Source organism: Cavia porcellus, unplaced genomic scaffold (assembly GCF_034190915.1).
Source record: "Cavia porcellus strain 051 isolate PalLab524CR breed Dunkin Hartley unplaced genomic scaffold, mCavPor4.1 scaffold_5, whole genome shotgun sequence".
NCBI classification, from domain to species: domain Eukaryota; kingdom Metazoa; phylum Chordata; class Mammalia; order Rodentia; family Caviidae; genus Cavia; species Cavia porcellus.
Genome location: NW_026947488.1, coordinates 93,255,116 through 93,276,479, shown reverse-complemented (window position 1 = coordinate 93,276,479; position 21,364 = coordinate 93,255,116). Strand labels below are relative to the sequence as shown.

General features: G+C 37.2%; 1 protein-coding gene across 4 annotated transcripts in view; it reads right to left on the bottom strand.

Annotated features, from left to right (window-relative positions):
* Positions 1–21,364, bottom strand: part of Phkb (phosphorylase kinase regulatory subunit beta) — a 224,650-nt gene that overhangs the window by 18,397 nt on the left and 184,889 nt on the right. For 3 of the 4 annotated variants that reach the window (XM_063249299.1, XM_063249301.1, XM_063249303.1), the window contains 6 exons: positions 15,614–15,675; positions 15,363–15,525; positions 14,234–14,315; positions 12,146–12,203; positions 9,951–10,041; positions 6,911–7,113 (listed from right to left, as the gene is read on the bottom strand). In XM_063249299.1, the coding sequence (XP_063105369.1) occupies positions 6,911–7,113; positions 9,951–10,041; positions 12,146–12,203; positions 14,234–14,315; positions 15,363–15,525; positions 15,614–15,675 (659 nt within the window). Of the gene's footprint in view, positions 1–6,910; positions 7,114–9,950; positions 10,042–10,989; positions 11,081–12,145; positions 12,204–14,233; positions 14,316–15,362; positions 15,526–15,613; positions 15,676–21,364 lie in introns of all 4 variants that reach the window. The other variant, XM_063249300.1, reaches the window with a different exon arrangement.

Below are 21,364 nucleotides of genomic sequence, written 5' to 3'. Positions count from 1 at the left end.
TGTAACATTCATATTGAGGTTCAGAGAGCTATATTAAGTAGCTTGGGATGGTCTTGCCTTATGGGACTTGGGAAGATTTTTCTTAGAGGAACTAAATGGCAACTACCTACTCTTACAATTATTCCATTATCTTTCCCTTTGTTGGCCCAACTAAATGGCCCTATGGCCCAGTGTGGGCTTATTAAATTAATGGATGACATTTTGGATTGGTTATCAACTTGAAACATAGTTATCATCCTTAGATTTTTTTAAAAATTCATTTTAAAGAGGATAAAACCAAGCAAAATAAAATGGAATAAAACCAATTAAAACAAATCAGTGTAAGTGATACAGGACCTCAAAACATTACAAAAATCAACAATAGTTATCATAATGCCTTTTTTTGTCTTCAAAATAGCTGCAGATAACTTCAGATACAATAAATATCAAACAGAGCAGGACAGAATAGAAACCATAAAAACAAAATAATGAATTCAATAAAGGACTTCAAAATAATCCAATAGTAAATCCAAAATTGCTACCTTAATATATCTTGCCATCTTTGAAATAGCTGCTCATGCTATCCAATTTAACATAATCAAACAAAACAAAAGAGAATAAAACCCAACTTAACAAAACAATGGAAACAATGTAGAACTTTAAAACAAGACCATAGAGAATCAACAATGGCTACCACTCTCTGAAGGAGATCCGCCCCGCTAGAGCCACACTGGGTACCACTATCCTCTGGACTGATGATCAGACCACTGGTCCTAGATCTACAAGGTCAGTGAAACACCAAAGCACCACAGGCACCTAATTGCATTTCACCTTTATAGCTATCATCACAGCCTGTGTCCAGCTGGTCACTTACGGGGGAGAGAGAATTGGTACTTCTCATTTACCAGCCCGCACACAGAAGGGCTGGGGTCCGGCTGTTCCCCATCCAGCAATGGCCCGCACATGGCACTGGTTCCCAGATGGGGCTTGCTTCCTGGTGTGGCCTTGTTCTCTCCCCTAGTAGTTTGCCCATCCCTTAATTTTTTACAAAAGATTTAGTTTCTAGGAAGGTATTATTTCCATTGCAAATATGACTTTTAAAAAATGCAATAATGACTATGTTAAACTATTCTCATATTTTGTCTCCTAGCCAGTTTTAATTTAGCAACAGCAGGAAGATTTATACTTTACAAACCTCTTGCTCTCTCTGTATAGCTAATATGATAAAATGTTCCATTTGTCAGTTTTTCTGATGAAATATTACAAAGGAATGAAAAGTTTGCTCTGTGACCTAATGTTTTATAGCAAGTTAATATATCTCTTACAGTATATAGGGCTAATTTACACTCAGTTCCAAATCATCTGTTTCTGTTGGTCCCTTTATAATAAATATAAAGGCACAAAAACCTCATTTTTTAGGGTTGTTGGTTTATAACTGCAGATGGCCCCCAACTTCCAATGGCATGACTTAGGGTTTTGACTTTATGATGGTGTGAAAGTGACAGGGAGGTAAAAACCATGCTTCAAATTCTGAATTTTGGCATTTTCCTGGGCTAACAATACGTGGTTTGATAGGTGCTAATGGTTCTGTGTAGTGACCGTGAGGCACAGCTCCCAGCAGGCACCTGATCATCAGGGTAAACGGCAGGTACTATTCCAGATTCTGTGCTGCTAAGCTCTGGTGCTCTGCAAGTTTGATGCATTTAAATACATTCTCGATTTACAACAGGTTTACTGAGACACAGCCCCATCATAAGTTGAAGAACATTTGTATTTAAGTACAATGGTGTACCTTAAATGTAAAATGCTTTAAATAGTATTGATCCTAGATTGGAGAACAAAAGACAAAAAAAAAAAAAAAATCTGGGGTCCATGAAGTCCAAATCATGAAGAAGAGATCATAAAGGCCATACAATTTTTAATTAATTATCAATCTTTACTAGTGATTTCTTCCTGTTTTTTTTGAAACTCTGTATTATTTCTACCCTTTTTTGTTTTGTTTTCTCTAAATAAAAAAACCCAGTTTCTATTTTTACTAGTACATATTTGTAGTACATAATATTTGCATTCTTTGGTGGAGTTGGTACATGTATACAGGACATTTGAAGTCCTGTTTTTATCTTCATTCCCTCCCCCTTTAAACCCTTTCCCACTTGAGAAAGTTCTCTCTACTTGCTATTATTATTATTATTTATATTGGGAATCAAACTTATGATCTTGTACTTGCCAGGCAGGTGCTTGTGCTATTGAGCTATATCCCTGGTGTCTTCCTTCCTATTATCTTTTATTTTGTTCTTTACTTATAATTTGGGTTCCTCACAAAAGAGAGGTATTTAACTTGTGTGTCTGATTTATTTCATGTAACACTATGGTCTCAGGTGCATTCATTTTCCTACAAATGACCCCAGTTCATCTTAAAGATTGTAAGTTTTTAGTAACAAACATTAAAGCCATTTTTCCATAAGAAAGTGGAAAAAATACACACACAGACATACACCTGTAAAAGCACACACAAAGTACTTTGAGAATGAGGAGCCAGGCAGACCTGAGTATAACTCCTAGCTCTTTTACTTTCTGGTTTGACTATGACAGGTCATCCATGCTCTTCCTAGTGTCTACCTCCAAGTTGCAGTGATTAAATCAGATAATACTTGTATAAGTGACAAATTTTTAGCATCTTGCCTAGTATAATACAGGTTCAATAAAATGATATTTGTAGTTATAATGGTGGAGCCAGAAACGAGTGGCAGCTTACATGAATTACTCATACTTGTATAACCTTAGGTCTTTACCAACAACAGTGTGTAGAGCAGTACCTTCTCAATGTAGAACAGCCTGTGTTACCCTCTGATGAGACTAACTGCACCATTTTGACAACAAATGAATAGAAAAAGTGTTATCTCCTGAAATATCCTTGTGCATAACCAGACATTCATATTAACAAGAACCTCTTTAATTTGGTCATTTTCTGATATGACTTGGATCTTCATTTACAGTTAATTCCAATATCATGTGGCATAAACCAAGTGTAGAACCAAAGCTATTTCTCTCCCTAATACACACAGAGAAGTGCTATCTTTTGTTTTTCCTAAATTTCCTATCAAAGCAAACCACCTGATTCTGCTTATATTCTATATTAACTTGTCAAATATTTATGGAGCATTTTGAAAGAGCTAGGCTGTGATGCAGTCAGAAAATAGTTTTCAATGCTTAGCACAAGTAAATTTATTAAATAAATTACTCTTTATTAAAAAATATTAGCTTCCCTTCCAACTGAAAATGTCCGTGTTATATTGGTCCACTTTTTTCACTAGGACCTGACATCTGACAAAACACAGTGAATGCTTACACAAAAGAAGTCATTACAATAAAAGACACACCGTCATCAATCCTCCTCAAAATACTTCCCCTCACTTTGAGCACAGTTACCCCATTACCCTTGCCATTTTCCTCTTTTGTAAGTATTTTTAGTTCCATTTTGTGGCTGCCTCCATGTCCCACACTGGTTCAAAATGTTTACCTTTCGTGGTGGTTGATGATACACCACGGCGTTACCAAGCTGCCTTTCAGTATGATGGCGCTCGGTAGCAGCATTGTTTTTGATCACACTATGTAAAGATACTCACAAAAGAGAACTTGCAGAACACCTTCAGAATGTAGAGTGATGGGATAAGTAGGTTCAAAGCCAGGGGGAGGACTGGGGGTGATAGGGGATGGCAATGTGTCTTTCAGTTTGATACTTTAAAAAAACTTAAATACACACTGTATTTTTGATAAGTCCTTTTACACAATCTAAAGGAGGAGCAGTTTTCTTGGCTCATGGTTTCATCCTGTGGTTGGCCAGCTCCATGGCAGAAACTCCATAATGGAAGGGCCTGGCAGAACCAAAATGCTGTGTTCATGTGGGTGGGAAGCAGAGCGAGTGAACAGCGTTAGAAAGACAGGCCAGTGACCGATCTAGTCCCCAAGGTCACTCTCTGTGAACCACTCAGACACACCCAGAAGTGTCCCCCGAGTGGCTCCCAAACCAAGCAAACAGACAATGCTGAGTGCCACACAGGTATTAGAGCTGACTCTATTCCCTGTGAGACTGCGTAGGAGGGAAATGGGCAGGGACACTTAATGCTCACCATGGAATTCCACTCTTCAGGGTGAGTTGTACAGTGAATAATTAAGATTCACAGCGAATTTCTTCATGGGTTTTTTTTTTTTACTATCATTAAATACTAAGTCACATGCCACTCTTTGACATTTTTATTTTGCGCGACACACAGTTAACAGTGTATGGTATTTTTCAAGGAAGGAGATGAACAAAAATAGCATATAGAAAAATAGGAAGGAAATTATTTCCAGAATAAGCTAAACACATGTTTCCATGAAGAGAATAAAGTTGCATGTAAATCTGAACTTAAGAAAGGAAATTATATGGAATTTTTTATGAAAGGATATAAATTAGCCTAATGTGAAAGATAAAGGTAAAATCACTAGAGACTAAAAGGACAGCATTATAAAAATTTGGAAATCTGATCATCTTTAAGACTTTATTTAAACCTTCAAGACTTTATCACTTGAAGAGGCTCTCCACTAGAAAATTTATTACAAAAACTGCTTTGGAAGAACTGTAACTTACACTTTTCAGTCTAACAGAAATGCATGAGTCCATGATAGAGAATACTTTTATACCTTGAATGAAGAAGGAATATCATATTTCTTTTCATTTAAGTCAACTCATATAAAGACCCATTTCTATAGCCTCACATGTTGCCATTGGTAGGAACTGAAAACATCAGGAACAAACAGACTGAATAAATCAGGCCATACCTTGAAGCTCTATGATTGACTTGGGATACCTTTAAATTCTTAAAGAGGAACAACTTAGGGGGACAAAAATGAAGCAAGTTCTAGGGAGATATAATAATTTATTTCCGATAGAAGAGAGGAGATACAAAATGAGAAATTCATCTGAAATATACTATTGTTGAAATCAGGCAAAGTTTGAAAATAATAAACTGAAGTAAAATTTTTATGTAATAATAAAATCATCTTAGTAGGAATTTCCTAAAGAAAATAACTGATGGGTTGGGGATTTAGCTCAGCGGCATAAGCACCTGCCTTGCAAGCAGGCGGTCGTGAGTTCGATCCCTGGTACCGATTAAAAATAAATAAATAAATAACTGACATGAAGTATATTTTTATACTCTCTCTGCGAGAGAAAGACAGAGAGAGAGAGAGAGAGAGAGAGAGAGAGAGAATGACAAAATAAATACATTTGCAATTTAAAAAATTTATCTTGGGCAATTATAAATGCTAGCATGCAGAACTTTACATACAGCATTTTATTATATGGTTCTATAGTGGTTATTTTTCTCTCATTGCTGACACAAAATATCTACATGTAAAGGTTTAGTTAGCTCACTGTCTGTAAAGATTTGAGTTTATAATCAGAACTCCAAACAGCTATAACCAAAATCTATATCCGGAAATATAATAATCGAGATCCCAGAAATTCAGCACAAAAACAGAATATTAAAAGCTGTTAGAGAAAAGAAACAGATCAGGGTTTACAGATTAGATTATAGGATGAGTTTGCCTCAAAAAAATCTAGAAGGGTGCATGGGTAGGTTGAATAGTGGGTAGGATATGGGGGAAATAAGACGGGGTACATGACACTATTGAAGCGGAGTGACAGTATGAATCATGCAGCTTTCTTATAGTAATCTTTATATTTCTGTAGAAACAAAAATATTAAAAATCTTAAAAGCAATAAATGACACAAAGAAAGATATATTAACAAAAACAAATAAGTGATATGGACAAAAACAAAGTTTTAAACTGTATAAAACCCTGATAAAATGCAGACAGAAGTAGATACATTCACAGAAATAATGAGATTTGTATCAGCAATTAAGGATTAAGCAGAATAGGAAGAATAAAGATAATGACAAATTATATAGTTAGCAAGCTATATTCCCACTCACATATACATATACTTGCACCCAACAAACAGAAAATGTGTATTTTTTTCCAACTTTGAGAAATGTCCAGAATTTGGCCACATTTTACATTATTCTATGGGCTCAGACTCTGACGTGATTTTTCACAATGAGGCCACATTTATTATCACACTTGTAACGCGCTTGCTTCCTTAGAGGGCCTAGGCTTTCGGAAACATAACCTCGTTTCATTCTCACATAAGACAGGGAGACTGGTATAAAAGTAAGGCCAAGGTGTAGCTATGTTCCCAAAGTGGCAAAGAATGATAAATGGCAGTCAGGACCTGAGCTTAATTCTGTTAAATGTCAGAACCTGGTCAACTTTCCCAATGCCATACTTCTGCACAAAAACTTTTTATTTTTATCTTTTGGTTCTGGAGACAGATCCCCAGGCCTTGTACATGCTAGGCAAATGTTCCACCACTGAGTCATACCACAGCCCCTTCACAGCATTCTTCATTAAGACAATTCACAGTTACTGGAGTCTTTTAGTTGCTTCTCCAAATTTACAGCCTTAAAAAATAAACACTAGATTTGGGTAGAAAATGGATACAAAACACTCTTGAAAGGCCCACAGTTTTATCTGCATGTGTCCTCCTGAAACCTGTTACTGAAAATCATTTTTCTTCTAAAGGCTTACCTGTTTTATTTATAGGTATTTTATAAATATTGGGCTGAGTTTTTTGTTTTGTTTTGTTTTGAATGATGCAGATGCTGAAATCCCCAGAGCTCAACTTTATCAGAGAGCTTCACTATGTTTATCATAAACATGAAGATTCTTTCAGTCCCCTGGCATCACTCCAATCCTTCTCCATGCTTGGGACAAGGTGTATTTTCCCAGTGCCCACCAGACAAGCACTGCTTCACAAGGAAAGGCCGAGTCTGTTAAAGAACAGCTTGAATAACTCGCTACATGCAAATGAAGGTACTTTACTCACCCAATTCGTATTTTCAGCATGCCATTGAATAACTCAGGATTATTGGAGATGATCCAGCCAATAAGTATGACCAGTTCTTGCTGAATGACTGCTTCCCTCTCGTCATGAGTATTACACTTATAATAGATGATGTTCTTAATCACTCTTGGAGACAAAGGGTTAGAGATAACTTCTTCTTCATGCCCGAAGGCACCCAGAGTTACCTACAAGTGGCAGAATCTTATTGTAAAAATTTCCTAGCTACTAAAAAGAAAAAAAATTCAAAGCTCAGGATGACTGGCAGGCTGAAATTGCTCTATACAAGCTAGGGAATTAGGCAGAATAACTGTTCTGCTATTTATTAAAATGGTTTTCCAGGTATAACTCCCAGTGGAGTTCATGATGGTTCAGAGTCTGGGTGAGGGTTTCACGTAGGAGAGTGAAGGTGAGTCGACACAAGTAACTATTAATACAAAATTATTTGGAATGACTTTAGTACTAGAAACTCCCCAGAGAAGTCAGAATATATTAAACAGTTTTATTTTATCACACAACTTAATATTTGAAAAATATACCTTTCCCTTCTTTTACCATTTCTCAGGAAGAACCTTCTGTTCTCTAACAGTGTAACTTCAAAGGTAGGTATGAGTTCCCCTGCTCTTGCATAGCCCTCACTTTCCCTGGCATAACACGAGATTGATCGCTCCCCTGTAGAAAGGAATGAGTGAGGCTACCAGACGCCTGGAAAATGAAAAATCACAGATAGAAATGGCAAAGGAAATTCAAAGCAGAAAGTGCTGCTGAACTGGCAAGGAACATGTGGTCTCCCCGCCATCTCTCTATGGCCTTCTGTCTCCCAGAAGAGTCTGCAGCCCCTGCTCCTCATTACCTCTTCCTACCTTCCTTCTATGGACAGGGCAGTTATATGAGACAGGAGAGTAAAAGCATATCAAAGGGCCCTTGTGGTTTCAGAGACGAGGGGAAAGAGTGGAACATGAGGTCTTTTACCCCAATTGTGTAATGCAGTAAATGGCTATTGCATTGTATTACAGTGATATCAACCAGTTAGCCCAAGTCTAATTGTGTTATTAAAGTTCCACTGTGTAAAGAAGAAAACAAAGAGGAGCTACCTCATTGCCTCTGGAAACAATGAGAAGTCTAAACCGCTCTTTCATTCCAGAGAGCATGAGGTAACCTGAAAGTGCTTTGCACAAACACTGTTACTTCAGCTCTCAGGGAGGTATTTCATAGCTGGGTACCCTATTGTGCCTCATTTTCATTTCCTGTTTTTGTAAAGGGTTATGGCACAGTCACAGAATGGCCATGGTGCACTCGGTACTGAAGCTGACCCGCCAGCCTCCTGGAGAGCGGGGGACTATCTCCTTGGGAGATGTGCAGCATGAGGAACAAAGGGCCAGCTGCAGCCTCAGGGCAGGGCAGGCCCACAGGCTTCTGGCAGCAGGGTCTCGGGTTGCAGGGTGCAAACCCTGCTAGAGACTGTACAGAACGGACAGAATGTGCCTAAATCCAGCCCTTCGCCTAGCATCAGGTGCAGTGACTGCAAAGAACTGTAAAGTCTTAAGAATGTTCACATGTAGCAGAATTAACATTATTTTTAGAAACACTATAGGTACCTAAAATCTAGGAAAATTAGCCTATATCCTTTTTTCCTATGGTTGTGACAGTCCAGGGGAAAAATCTGATTCTGGGCTGAAGGCAAGAGTTGTGGTAAGGAAAGGCCCTGCATAAATGATGTCCTATACTTTGGTCTACCTTAGCTGACCAACAGGGATAAGAGAGTTACCTGTCAGTAATTTGTAGAACACAGAAGATAACATATATAAAAAGTAGCTTTTCCACAGAAGATTTTATTAGTGTAATTATTTTTAATTGCTAGTCAATATTACAAAAAATAGATTATTATTCTACCATTCCAGAAGCTAGGTAGCAGGATGAAATAATTTCAGTCTTAATTAGGAGCAATGAAATGTCAGCCACTGGTTGATTCTATCAAAGTATTCTATTAAAGTATTTCTTATTACTAAAGCTTACTGTATCTCTAGGTTAGCTGTCATGAAAACACAATAAAGCACATATATATTCCCAAAAAAGAGAAAGCAAGCAAGCCAGTTTCTATAATCAAAGAATTATTTGGCCAGATTAATTAGCGATTATAGAGAACAAAACAAGAATGCGCAGCTGCTTCTCACTCCACATACCACATGCAGAGGCTCAGTTCAACACATACACCAAATGTCTCTGCAAAGCCAGGTCCCATGCTGGACACACTAACTCTGATGTGCGATGGACGAGACAGGCTCTGACTGCAGGTGCTCACAGCCTAACATCCAAACAAACCAGCAGCATGCACAGACGGAGACATGGCCTGGGCCTCTCATGGGAACCTAGAAAGAGAGACTGCAGCGAGCTAGAGTCGGCTTTGTGACAAGAAGGTGACAGAGTCAGCTTGGTGGAAGAGTCAGAGTCAGAGCTGGGGGAAGAGACGGCCTGGGGGGTGAATGACCCAGGGAACAGCACTGGCCATGCAGACGCTGCCTCTGCCTGCACAGTGTGTTCCAAGGCCCCAAAGGTACTTGAGTGAAGCTGAGGAGGAAATGTGCCCTGCATGACTCCCTTGTATTTTTTTTTTTTTTTGGAACCAGGGATTGAACTCATGACCTTGTGCTTGCCAAGCAGGCGTTTATGCCACTGAGCTAAATCCCCAGCCCTCCCCTGTCTTTGCTCTACCTATCCTACACCTTCCTAGAGTATTGCATTTTATGTATCTGTACCTGTACTGGTCTCAAGTTAACACAGGAATCGAAAGGTATAGTTCTGAGGTGCAGCAGGAAAAAGAGGACAGCCCACTTAGTAACTGCAGCTTTCAGACTGTGTATCTTCTTTGCTTGAGAGAAGAGACTTGTGAAGAAATGCTGGAGCTATTGTTAATCTGTTTAGAAGAGGCCTATGGCACTAAGTTGTGCCAGATTTAAAATTAAGGATTCGACCCAGGAACCTTTGCAGCAGTGATCAAATGAGTGTCTGAAAAGCACATACTTACCTGTTTTCCCTGCACTAAAACGTTAGTAATGGATGGGGCCAGGCTGTCCACTACTTTACTTAAAAGACTTGCTGCACGGCGTACAACCGACCTGGGGGCAAAGAAAAAAGTAGGCCAGATGTTCACAAACCTAAAAGATGATGAATGAAAGGGGCCCTGATTACAGAACTTAAAAACATACATGTTTGGGTCCACATGTGATTATTTGGGGGAAACACTCAGCACAAGACACTGGACCTAACAGCTGAGATTTTCTAGCCAGTGGGACCATCCAGAGAAGTAGGGAGCCATAGTCCTTCACTCTTACCTCTGCTTGCAGGTGGTGTCACAGGTACTGTTGATGCCTTTATCAATTTAAAAGGAAGAAAAGCCTAACTCTCTGACTGAGGTAGGGAGGGAGAACAGGGGGAAGAATTAAGAGAATGTTCTGATTTGCATAGCAAATTCATTATTAAGTCTGTCTCTGGTTGATATGACCTACTCTTACAACCACTTTAAATCTTGTTTCTTTTGGTACTTAGATAATCAAATCCCCGGATTAGAGGACTCAGAACTCAATTTTAGAAAGTGCTATAATGAAATACCAGCACTTTTTTCCTTGATAAAGCTAGAATTGGGGGAAGGAATTCACACTACTATTTTTGCATTCCTGAAAAAGTCTAGGGAGGACAGAATATTTTTTTAAAGGCAGCACATGAATACATAGGACATTTTTTCCTCAGAAGTAAAAGTTCACAGGGAACACTGAGATGTAAATAAAATTAAAATGTAATTTTGAAACTAGCTGCGATGTTTAAAATTATACTCCAGGACACACACAGAAACGGGTCTATAAAAAGCATTTATATTTCTTAATTTCAACATAAATGGACAAGTAGAAAATTAAGCCAATAACTAATAAAGTTAGTGAAACAAACATTTCTTGCTTTTAAAGACGCTTTACCCACACTGTAAGACTGAAAGACATACTTAACCCTCAGAGTGCAAGTAAGCCCACACAATTCAAGCAGCTTGGGTCGCCACATTCTGCGCATGTTACCTGTTTCCCATGCACCAGAAAAGTAGTAATGTGTGGGGCTATAGAGGCAGAGAATTTCTGGGTAAAGGCAGCCCCATATCGTACCGCCAACCTGCACGTGTCAGTGGAAAGCCATAAAAGGGAAAATAGAACAAATAAAACTTCTAGGAGTTTGTTCTTTTAAATAAATAAAACAGCATTCTGAATACTTGGTAGTTAATGATTTATCTAAGATACAAGTATAATACAAAAAGCAAGAGTAGGTTTACTTCACTAAATTAAGACGAGAGACCACATTTGAAACTTGCTACATAAAAATAAATACGTGTTGGCTTAAATGCCCACATGACTGTACTGAGAATTTAGAGTAAAACCTGAAGAAACTACAGGATTATTCCATTATTTCCTCTGGGTAGGAGTGGTATGCTCACTATAAAAATGGAGGTGAAGTATTACGAGACTTCTTTCTAGTCCTCTGATTCTAGAGATCAGAAGCTTGAAGCTCACTCATGTCAAGGGAGTTTCTTATGACTCTACCTGAGACTTCTTTAAAAAATATGCATATGCACTGCTACTTTGGATTCTCCTAAAAAAACTGCTCAAGTTGCATCAGTGTGCCGAGGGCCATACCTTCCTCACTGAATTTAAACAACTTCGTTTAAATTTACATACATATATCTTTATTATTATTTTTAGACCTTGGAAAGGGAATTTTTATGTAGGAAAAATGGTTATTTTTCATGAAGCAGTTATAATCACTGGGGTTCATCAAACTTAAGTGATGAGAGAATTACCTTTGAAGTAGAATATTTTTGCTTATCATAAAATGAGCCACTGGCCTCTCCCTTGAGGCCTTCTGGGATAACAGAACAGAACCTGAAGTACTTGTTGGGACAGAGAAGGTGGGGAGGAGTCACTAGGAATCATTCCCATGGACATTCTCCTGGTTCATTCCCCGTGACGTCTTTATTATTAGCTTTTTCCTTTAATATCTTGGCACAGCCACGCTACAGTGGAATGTAAGCATGTCCTAAGAAAGTGAACAGTCTTGGTGCCATAAACTTGGAGTTTAAAAATAAAAATTAGGATAAATAGTCACCTTGAAGACTGATTCACTGTGTTTAGGACACTGAATATGACAACACAAAAATAAAATGACAATGACACTAATACAAACCAAAGCTTTTTGCTGCCAGCTCTTCTATAGACTCTCTCAATGTGATCAGAAACGGTACCTAGACATTGGATAACAGAGTCTTTGTTGAAGAAAGCTTTTATTTAAATGCATAACATTTATTCCCCTTTAAACATCACTCAACACGACCTTTCACTTTGTTCTTCTAGAACTGACACCCTGATCCATGAAGGTTTTGAACTATCTGACAATTTAATATGTAACTCAAATAAATAGAATGTGAATGTCTCTAGCATTTGTTACCATTTAGTCTGAGTATACATGATGTTGGTATTTATTTCTTGAAATTTAGCTTCTTCTAAAGCATAACATAGACTTTAAACAATGCAAATATTATTTTAATTTACTACTGAAAACAAAAAATAACAGTAAAATAAGTAAGTAAAATTGAACAAATATTGTACAATCTGAAGATAATGACCCTTTATTTGTTCAATGAAAGTTTAACTAAAGCCCCATTATAGGGGCCACCTCCCTTCCAACACGCCTGAGCGTTTACTCTGTCCCTGGCTTTCCTCCTCCAGCTGCATCTTATATGTAGTCTGGCCTCATATCTGTCTTGACAGCACATAAACGCTGTAACAGGACACAGCACCAAAAGGGAATGCAAGTAAAGAATAAGATCCTTAACTTTTTGTTTTGACCTTATTTTTACAGTCTTATAACAAATTAGTTATATTCATATTTGGTTGATGCTTGTGATTTTCAATTTATCATATGGCTTTACAGACTTAAAATATTTAAAGCTTTTCAAAATCTAAGTAAAATTAAATATTACTCCAACTTTATACAAGTAATTTAAAAAGAACTCTCTCAGTATTTTTATGAACTATCTCACATAAATTTTATTTAAAAGCACTACTAAAATCATTCTAAATTCTAGGTTTCTAGTGAAATGTTAAAATTTTTAAAAGCCTACATTTTTTGGCTTAGCTAAAGTTCAAATGTCAATGACTATTCCAAATAAAATCAACATGCTACTGATGCTAGGTTTGGTGGCACACACCTATCACTGTAGCATTCTGGGAGTCAGAGGCAGGAGGATCACAAGTTTGAGCCCAGTCTAGGCAACGTAGTGAGACTATCTCAAACAATAAAATGTAGTAGAGGATACTGCTTACTGGGGAGCCACTGGGTTCAAGACTCAGTATCACATAAAAATTCTGTTTGTATTCTATAGTTTTGATACTAATTTTCTAACTAGAGAACAATTTTGTTTGAAATCTGCTTAATACTCAAGAGGTTTATTTTAGCTATAGTAATACAAAAACTAAGTAGATTTCATGTGAATAAATAATTATGATTAGTTCATTACTAGAACCACAAATATTATTAATTATACTTCTGTTTAGGACACTAACTCAATTTCTAATTCTAACCAAATCAGCATGCACCTCTTAACAGACTATATTCAGATGTGTTGAAAATTTCTGAGTAGCTAGACATTAAGCACTTCAAATATATTCTGTATTATAAAATGCCAGATGAAGCAGACTATGGTGTAGAACTCAACTATTCTTTACAGTAGTGATCCAATATACAAGTATGGATTTCAGGGAAAAATGAGTTTCATTTTTAATGTAGGCATAATAAGACATGATTTATTTTTATTAACTATACTCAGTGCACAATTCTATTAAATGCCATGTTCCATTCCAAATGGTTGCTGCAGACCACGAGGGAGCTAATTTTTATACATATAGCTATTCAATATTATTCCTGAAAAAAATTACAGGAAATAAAACTGGAATGAAACTGTCAATAAACAACCATGGAATTATTAGAGTTTAACAGTCACGGGCAAAATCCAGGCTCCAACACTGTTCAAACAATTAGAGAAACAATCAAGGATCACCACACAAAGGCAATTTAGGAGTTTGTGTATCAGCTTATCCCTCTTCTGGGGGGAGGGGTCTGAATGAATGTTCTCCACTTAAAAGATAAAAAGGTTTACCAGAGAAGGAAATAACTTGTAATGTTCTAGGGAATATATTTTATGCATGTCTGATACATGTTGATGAACAGAAAGGTCCTGTTGTTTAAAATGTTCTCATATAGATGTTCTCTTACCTTCCATAGTGAGGAAGTTGGGGCCTTCTCTTTTGAGCAGTATACCCAGCAGGATGGCTTGGCTGGCCAGACAAGTGCAGTCCTGAAAACGTAAACAATCATGAGGAACGAGAATGACATGAATGTAACAGTTACCATAAGGAATAACTAATCACAACACTGCATGACAGAGAGAAAATACCCCATTATGAAATGGAGGAAAGATAAAATGTCATTGATATAACAAATGTAAGATGACGTTACACAGCTATTTATCTTAGATACTGGTGAACTAGAGGGTGGACGAGCTGGCTTCCTGGGGCAGCAGGATTTAACCAAATTTTCCAGGAAACAAAATAAGCAATGAACGGAAAATATGTTATTGATACATACTGATACTGATTCTGCCATTCTCTGAGACTTGGCCAGGTCATTTAAACTCTTCCTTCTTGACCATACTTACCAGTGGGAAACCATGTCACTATAAGTCTGTCCTGAAGAGATGCATGACAGGAGGGAAGATATGTAGAGCACTCACTATGGGTTAGGGCCCTGTGCTCTGTGCTTACGACTGCTACATCACACTCATCCTTGCATAGATTTATAAGACATAGTCAATAACAAGGACTCAGAATGTCTAGAAGGGTATGCATCTAGGCTACGTGCTCAAATCTGGATAGAACAAATAAGACAGCAGAGTGCTCACAGCTCTGCCAAAGGAATTTCATTTCTTTTTCAAAAATATGAAGAACCTCAGGAAAGATAAAATATTAGGTTGCTACGATACACATGTGGTCAGAGTACTGCATTCCTCAGTGACAGCAAAGACTTTAAGGGAGCACTGGACCTCAGCAGGACAGAAGATGGAAATAGAGATGGGAGAAAAAAAGCACTGTAAGAAAACTATGATAACCCAAGTCAACATCACTGACTTCTAATGACTCATGACTCACCCCATATTCTCATAGCTAACATAACCCTGTTTTCTGTGCTCTTGAGATATTCATGTTAACTTTATACCCAAGGAACAACCTCCCGTGCACAGCCATACATGTCATCATCCCCTGAGGACAAGAAAACACAGCCTAACTCTGGCCGTGCCCACTCCGGCAGCCTGCCTAGGGCCTTATGGGAACTGCATCATCCTCACATTCAGTTTCTGAAGAATTTCGTGGGTGGATTTGTTTTTCCACTCAGCAATGGTGATGTCTGGCTGCTTTATCAGTTCAGGAGCTTCAGGGGTGCTGCTTTGTCGTTTAACTTTTGAATGTTTGGGAAATTCCAATTCTTCAAAACTCTTAAATTCTGGAAGCCTAGAAATGAAAAGCAAGTGTCTCAGATTTCCTGATTTTAAAGTGCAAACACAAGAAGTGGGATACCAAATAACCAAAAGGTACGTACTCTTCTGTGCCACTGATTCGTAGAAAGTCAAGTTGTTCTACTACAGCTCCTGATATTAGTGTCTGAAATGTGATATGAAAAGATTCAAAATTCTTAAATTCATCAATCTATACTCTTATAGTTTATGCATGTACATTTAATACTTCAAAGATAATCTATATGTCTAATAACAAGTTTAGGAATCATCATCAATAGAAAAGTCAGTATGAGATGAAGTCTGTTCTCGGCATTACTGGTTTTTAGTTTAAAGTTAGAATTAAAATACTTCCGTACACATTAAAATAAAAATATTCAAATTGTTTTATATAAAGCTGCATCTGAATTCTGCTAGGATTATATTTAAGGGCTATCCAATGACAAGGTATGTCAAACCTCCATTTTACAGGGTTGTGAAGGTATTGATCATTTAAACCAGTGCTTCTTTGTACTGTGGCATGTGGCAATCTACATTCGTAGATTATTATTATTCGTAGATTATTATTTTCCATTAGTTCCTCATTGTATGCTGGACAAATGAAATGAGTCTGACTGAGAACCCAGTTTTTGTTTGTCAGTGACTCATGGAAAGCAGTACAAATGATTGATAACCTACAGTGACTTTTAGCATTATTCGTCACTTTTAAGTATCTGCTAAACTGTCATAAAATTGAGAAATGCACCATACAAATAAACCATAGATTATTATTTTTAAAAACCAGACAATTCTTCAATTAAAATTGTCCTACATGTGTTATTTCTCTACTGTCTTGCTTCTCATTTCAAATGTGAAGAAACATGATGTAGTGAAGGTTATTTTTGTTCACAAACCACCCAAGTGGTTCTGCCTTCTCTTCTAGTAGAAAGTCATAAAGTAGTTCATCAACAAATATTTGTCTATAGCCGGCAGGATGGACATATTACCAGAGCCACCCCAAAGCCTCCTTACAGCTTGAGATTGAGTTGAGGGAGGTCAAATATGCCTGCCCCTTTCCAACTCATGCCCCTGTCAAATCACTTGGGCGATCAGCTCCCTGATGGCAGACTCTGACCCTGAGCAGAGGGCAGTGCTAAGCATATCAGGGTTTGTTGAATGACATTTCCTAGCATGTAGGCTAATGGTTCTACATTTAGTAGTAAACTCTTTAGTAAACTGATTTGTCACACAAATTTTAAGAACACCTATGCCAAGCACTATATTGGGTACTGAAGATACAGCATGAACAAAATCTGTAAAATCTTCACTTCTTTGAAACTGACCTTATAGGTATGTGTAAGGGGTAGAAAATAAACAAACTATACATATCAGATGACAGTAAGTGCAAAATAAGAAAATATGTGCTAAGCGGAAATGAGAAGGTAGGGGAAGAGAAGCCAGGCAGAGGAAGAGGAATATGTTAGCTGTTTTATACAGGTGATCAGAGAAGACCTCTAGAAACTTAAGGAAGAATGGCAGTCAGTAATACAAAAACGAAGGAAAAGGTGCACCGAGCTGAGGAAATACGACCTGAGGTAAGAGCTCGCTTAATTTGTAAGAAGTAGTAAGAAAGACAGTGTGTTGAAATACAGTGGACCAGTGAGCCAACGGGGCCAACAGGAGACGAAGTCAAGGATACAGGTCCAAGCTACGGGAAAACCAAGACCTTTGAAGAACTTTGGTTTCCACGGCATGTGAGGGAGGAAGTTACTGGAGGCTTCTGCTAGATGACATAATCCAACTGCCTCCATCTAGGTAGAGTGTGAAGCAGCTACACGTCTTTCAGTATGGATTCAGGAGATAACTGCAAGTCTTGGTAAGAGATGATGGTAGCAGGGCTCATGATGTTAGTGCTAACGGCAATAGGCAGTGGTTAAATCTAGATAGAATCTTAGGGGAGAGACAACAGGATTCAATAATAGATCAAGAGTTATGAATTCTCAAAGCTGAAAATGTAAGAAAGTAATTTTATTTAGTATTTTCCACTTCTACTTGCATACTCACCCATATACTCTTAATTCTGTCCCTATAAAGTAAATTTTCAGTCTGAACAAGTGCTAACTTCTAGTAAAACTCTCTAGGGTTTTTGATTTTAAAAACTTCAGTTGGTTATAGAGGCTCCTAATTTAGTTTTATAAGAAGCATAATAATTTCCTAGGTATTAATACCAGAGTTCTGATAATAAGCATATAACGTAATGTTGCATGCTTATATCAAATGAAAGTAATATTCAAAAGACATTCTAATCTAATACACTCAATTATATGGCATCAGGTCTTTTTGTAGTCAACATCCTACTTAATGTTTTCTCCTTCCTGTCAGTGTCTATCTGGCTGTTTTCTTGTTGGGCTTCCCATCTAGAACAAGTTCTATGAGGTCAGGAACCTTGTATATTTTATTCAATTATAATCTCAGTACTGAGAGTGGGAGATCAATAAATATTTTCTGAATCAATATACTTATATTTACATAGTTTCCTAAAAAGAGTAGTAAGTAGAGACGGAGTGTGGTGATGAGTAAAGGTTGGTCTGAGTTTACAAACCATAAAGTAACAGACACAGGATACTAGTTTCACATAAAATAAGGACAGTTAAGCTCAAGCAAAATGCCAAAGAAACACATAAGAAGATAAAATTCATTCCAATCCTAGAGGCTTTACTAAAAAACAGAATTGACCTAAGTTGTAAAATTAAGATATAACTGAAATCGCCCTCCCTGTGAGTCAGCAGAAGCCAAGCTGGGTCAGGGAGGACCCCACCAAGCAGACATAAGCTATGCAAACCACGCAGGGCCCAGGAAGAGAGAAGCCAGACTGCCCTCCCTGAGAGCTGACCAGCGTATGGGCTAAGAATCAAGACCTACTCCCCTACCCCAGGCAACCTCCTGGTTCAGACAACAGGCTGAGTTGATAGCAACTGAGGTAACAAAAAGAATTAAAGGTTTGTATTATTTGATTGACTTTGTAGGCCTAAAGCCGGTAGTCTGAGCATCGAGTAGGAGGATAACATATAGCAAATATGGGAGATTTGCTTCTGTCTTGTTTTTGAAATCCAGTATTGATCTCATTGATTTATTGCTTTGTTTTTGGTCAATGTTCTGTTTTGACTGGTTTTATTCTGTTTTGTTTTATTTGATTTCACTATGTCTGATGGAATGGATAACTGTTGTGAAGATATCAAGATATATTATGGTAGCCATTGTTGATTTCCTATTATCCTGCTTTGAAGTTCTGTACCACTTTCACTGTCTTATTTTGATTGGCTTTACTCTGTTTTGTTTTGTTGGTTTTATTCTCTTTAAAATAAAAAAAATAAGGTGTAATTTAAAAAACAAAAGAATGCAACTCTGCAGTACAGTAAACAACACAATGAGGAAAAATTCCAATTACTTTCAGAGATTTTGATGGTATCTAGTGTATCTGGAATGTGGAAAATGTGGTCAGAAATATGTGTGGAGTCATAGTCTGGTAACAAAGCTGGGAAAAAAGGCTGAGTCCAGTGATGACAAGCTACAGCTCACACGCTAAAGAAATTTCAAAGGCTTGAAATAAAATTCAGGAGGAACACGAAACTATGCTTTTGACTTATATTACAGAGAAGGTGAAGGGGAGGCTATGGAGAACGAGGGGATTTTTTCTTAACAGTATAGAATCTGGGTTTTGCAAGACACAAGTTCTAGAGACTCGTGGTATAACAATGCAAATACACATAAAAACGGCTAAGATGGTAAATTTTATGTTATGTATGTTTCCCATGATTTTAAAAAGATCTAAAAGTACATATTTACACTCATCAAATCTTCTAAAATATTGCTGATTTAGATGACTGATGATTATAATCCTAAAAAAGAGCAATTATATGTAAGTATGTGCCATATTATGATATTTGGATCAACAACAGACATCATATATGGCAGTGGTCTCATAAGATTCTTCTAGAATTAAAAATTCCTGTCATGCACTGATGTGGTACAGTTGCCATGTACAGTGTATTAGTCATGTCTGTGGTGATGCTGGTGTAAACAAACATACTGCTGGCTAATGTATCTACTCCACTGTACTTTATATCACTGTTTTAGTGTACTCCTTTTACTTATAAAGCTAAAATGTTTACTATAAAAGAATGTGCTCTGTTCTGCTGGCAATAACCTCCTACATCTTACAATTACTCTTGTCTTTGGCCGTGTCAAGAGATCTAAGCCTTCCTGGTTTGTGTAAGGATATTCTTAATGACAAAACTGTTTTAAATGCAATTGTGAGAATGGATGCTCATCATGAAGGATATTTGAAATCTGGAGGCAGCAGTACTAGGAATTGAGCCCAGAGCTAATCTACCACTAACCCCCCGCGCCACCCTTTTATTGTGAAGCAGAGTGTCACTAAGTTGCCCAGGCTGTCCACAAATATGTGATTTTCCTGCCTCTTAGCCTTCTGAATAGCTGGGATTCCTGCCTCAGACTCCCATGTCGAGCTAACGTTTTGTTTTTGATAGAACACTTTTAATTTAAAAAAAAAGAGAAAAAAAAAAAAAAAGAGGATGATGTGCCTTCACTTGTATTTTTTAAGATAGAAAACTCTTTTAAGGATGAAAAACAAAACTACTGACCCCTCTCTAACTCTTAAAGCACAACTAAAAATAAGACAAAGTACGAAATGGATATCAAATTCTGCTTCTTAGACTACAGCGATGAAAGTTCAGGTGCTTGAATGTAAAGAATTCTGACACAAGAATGGGCAGGTGTGAGCTTTGCCTCCTCTCTACAGTGACTGTCTCAGGGCTGCAGCAGTCACGTTCCCATGCAAGGCTCCAGTTGGGTATCTGTAAATTATCTCAAAGTCTGGCACAATTTGAACTTTGTGTACAAGGATATATAAGTAAAAAGTTCCCCAATATCAGGTGATGGAGAAAAGGGTTTCTTCTCAACTTTAAAACCTTATGTTGCCCTTGACATTAAAAATCCAAACAAGAAATCTTCAATTCATTGTCTTAAGAAAGAATGTTACCACTTTTTGCACTTTTTAATTTGTCTATGATTCTTCAAATGAATTAGAAATGTTTGCAAAAATGGAATACTCAACTTTAAAGCAATATAAGTCAAATTTAGCCCAGAAATGAGAATCTGTCATTTTTTAAATGCCCAACTGACAATTACTATATGTTGAAAGTGAAAGCCAGAAAATATTTTAATTTCTTTAAAAAATTATAATAAAATTTTTACACTTTGCTTTTAATATTAAATCAACTAATACACCTAAAATGTATTTTTGTGTGACCTGAGGTGATATTCTAATTTAATTATAACCAAAATGTTTGTTAAATAAACTATAAAACCATCAGCTTATGTTTTTTTCAAGTTTTGAGTTTATGCTGAGGCCTCTTACCAATTAGCTATGCTGTGTCATCAAATAGAGTAAGTGCCTACTACACTGTTTGAGTTCTAAATTTTAGTGATTGAAATTTCCCTTTAGAACTTCTGTTTTATTTCTTTTTTATAGTTAAAGTTCTTAATAAAGATCTACAAATTTTTATCTGATTTCTTAAATATACAGGTCTATTTCTGTTGTGTTTCATCTTCGCTCTTGTTTGATCACCTCTCCTAATTTGCCAGGCAGTTTTTAAATGAAACAGAGACACTGCATGAATCACTGGAGAAATACTTTCAGGGTCTGGATGATATTTTGTACTGTTTATGAGGACTGAATTATTTCTGACTCCCCTTCAAAGCCTTGACGTAGTGTCTGCTTCCACTTCCCTAATTTTGAGGGAAGATATTACACACAGGAGTGCAAGGCACAGTAG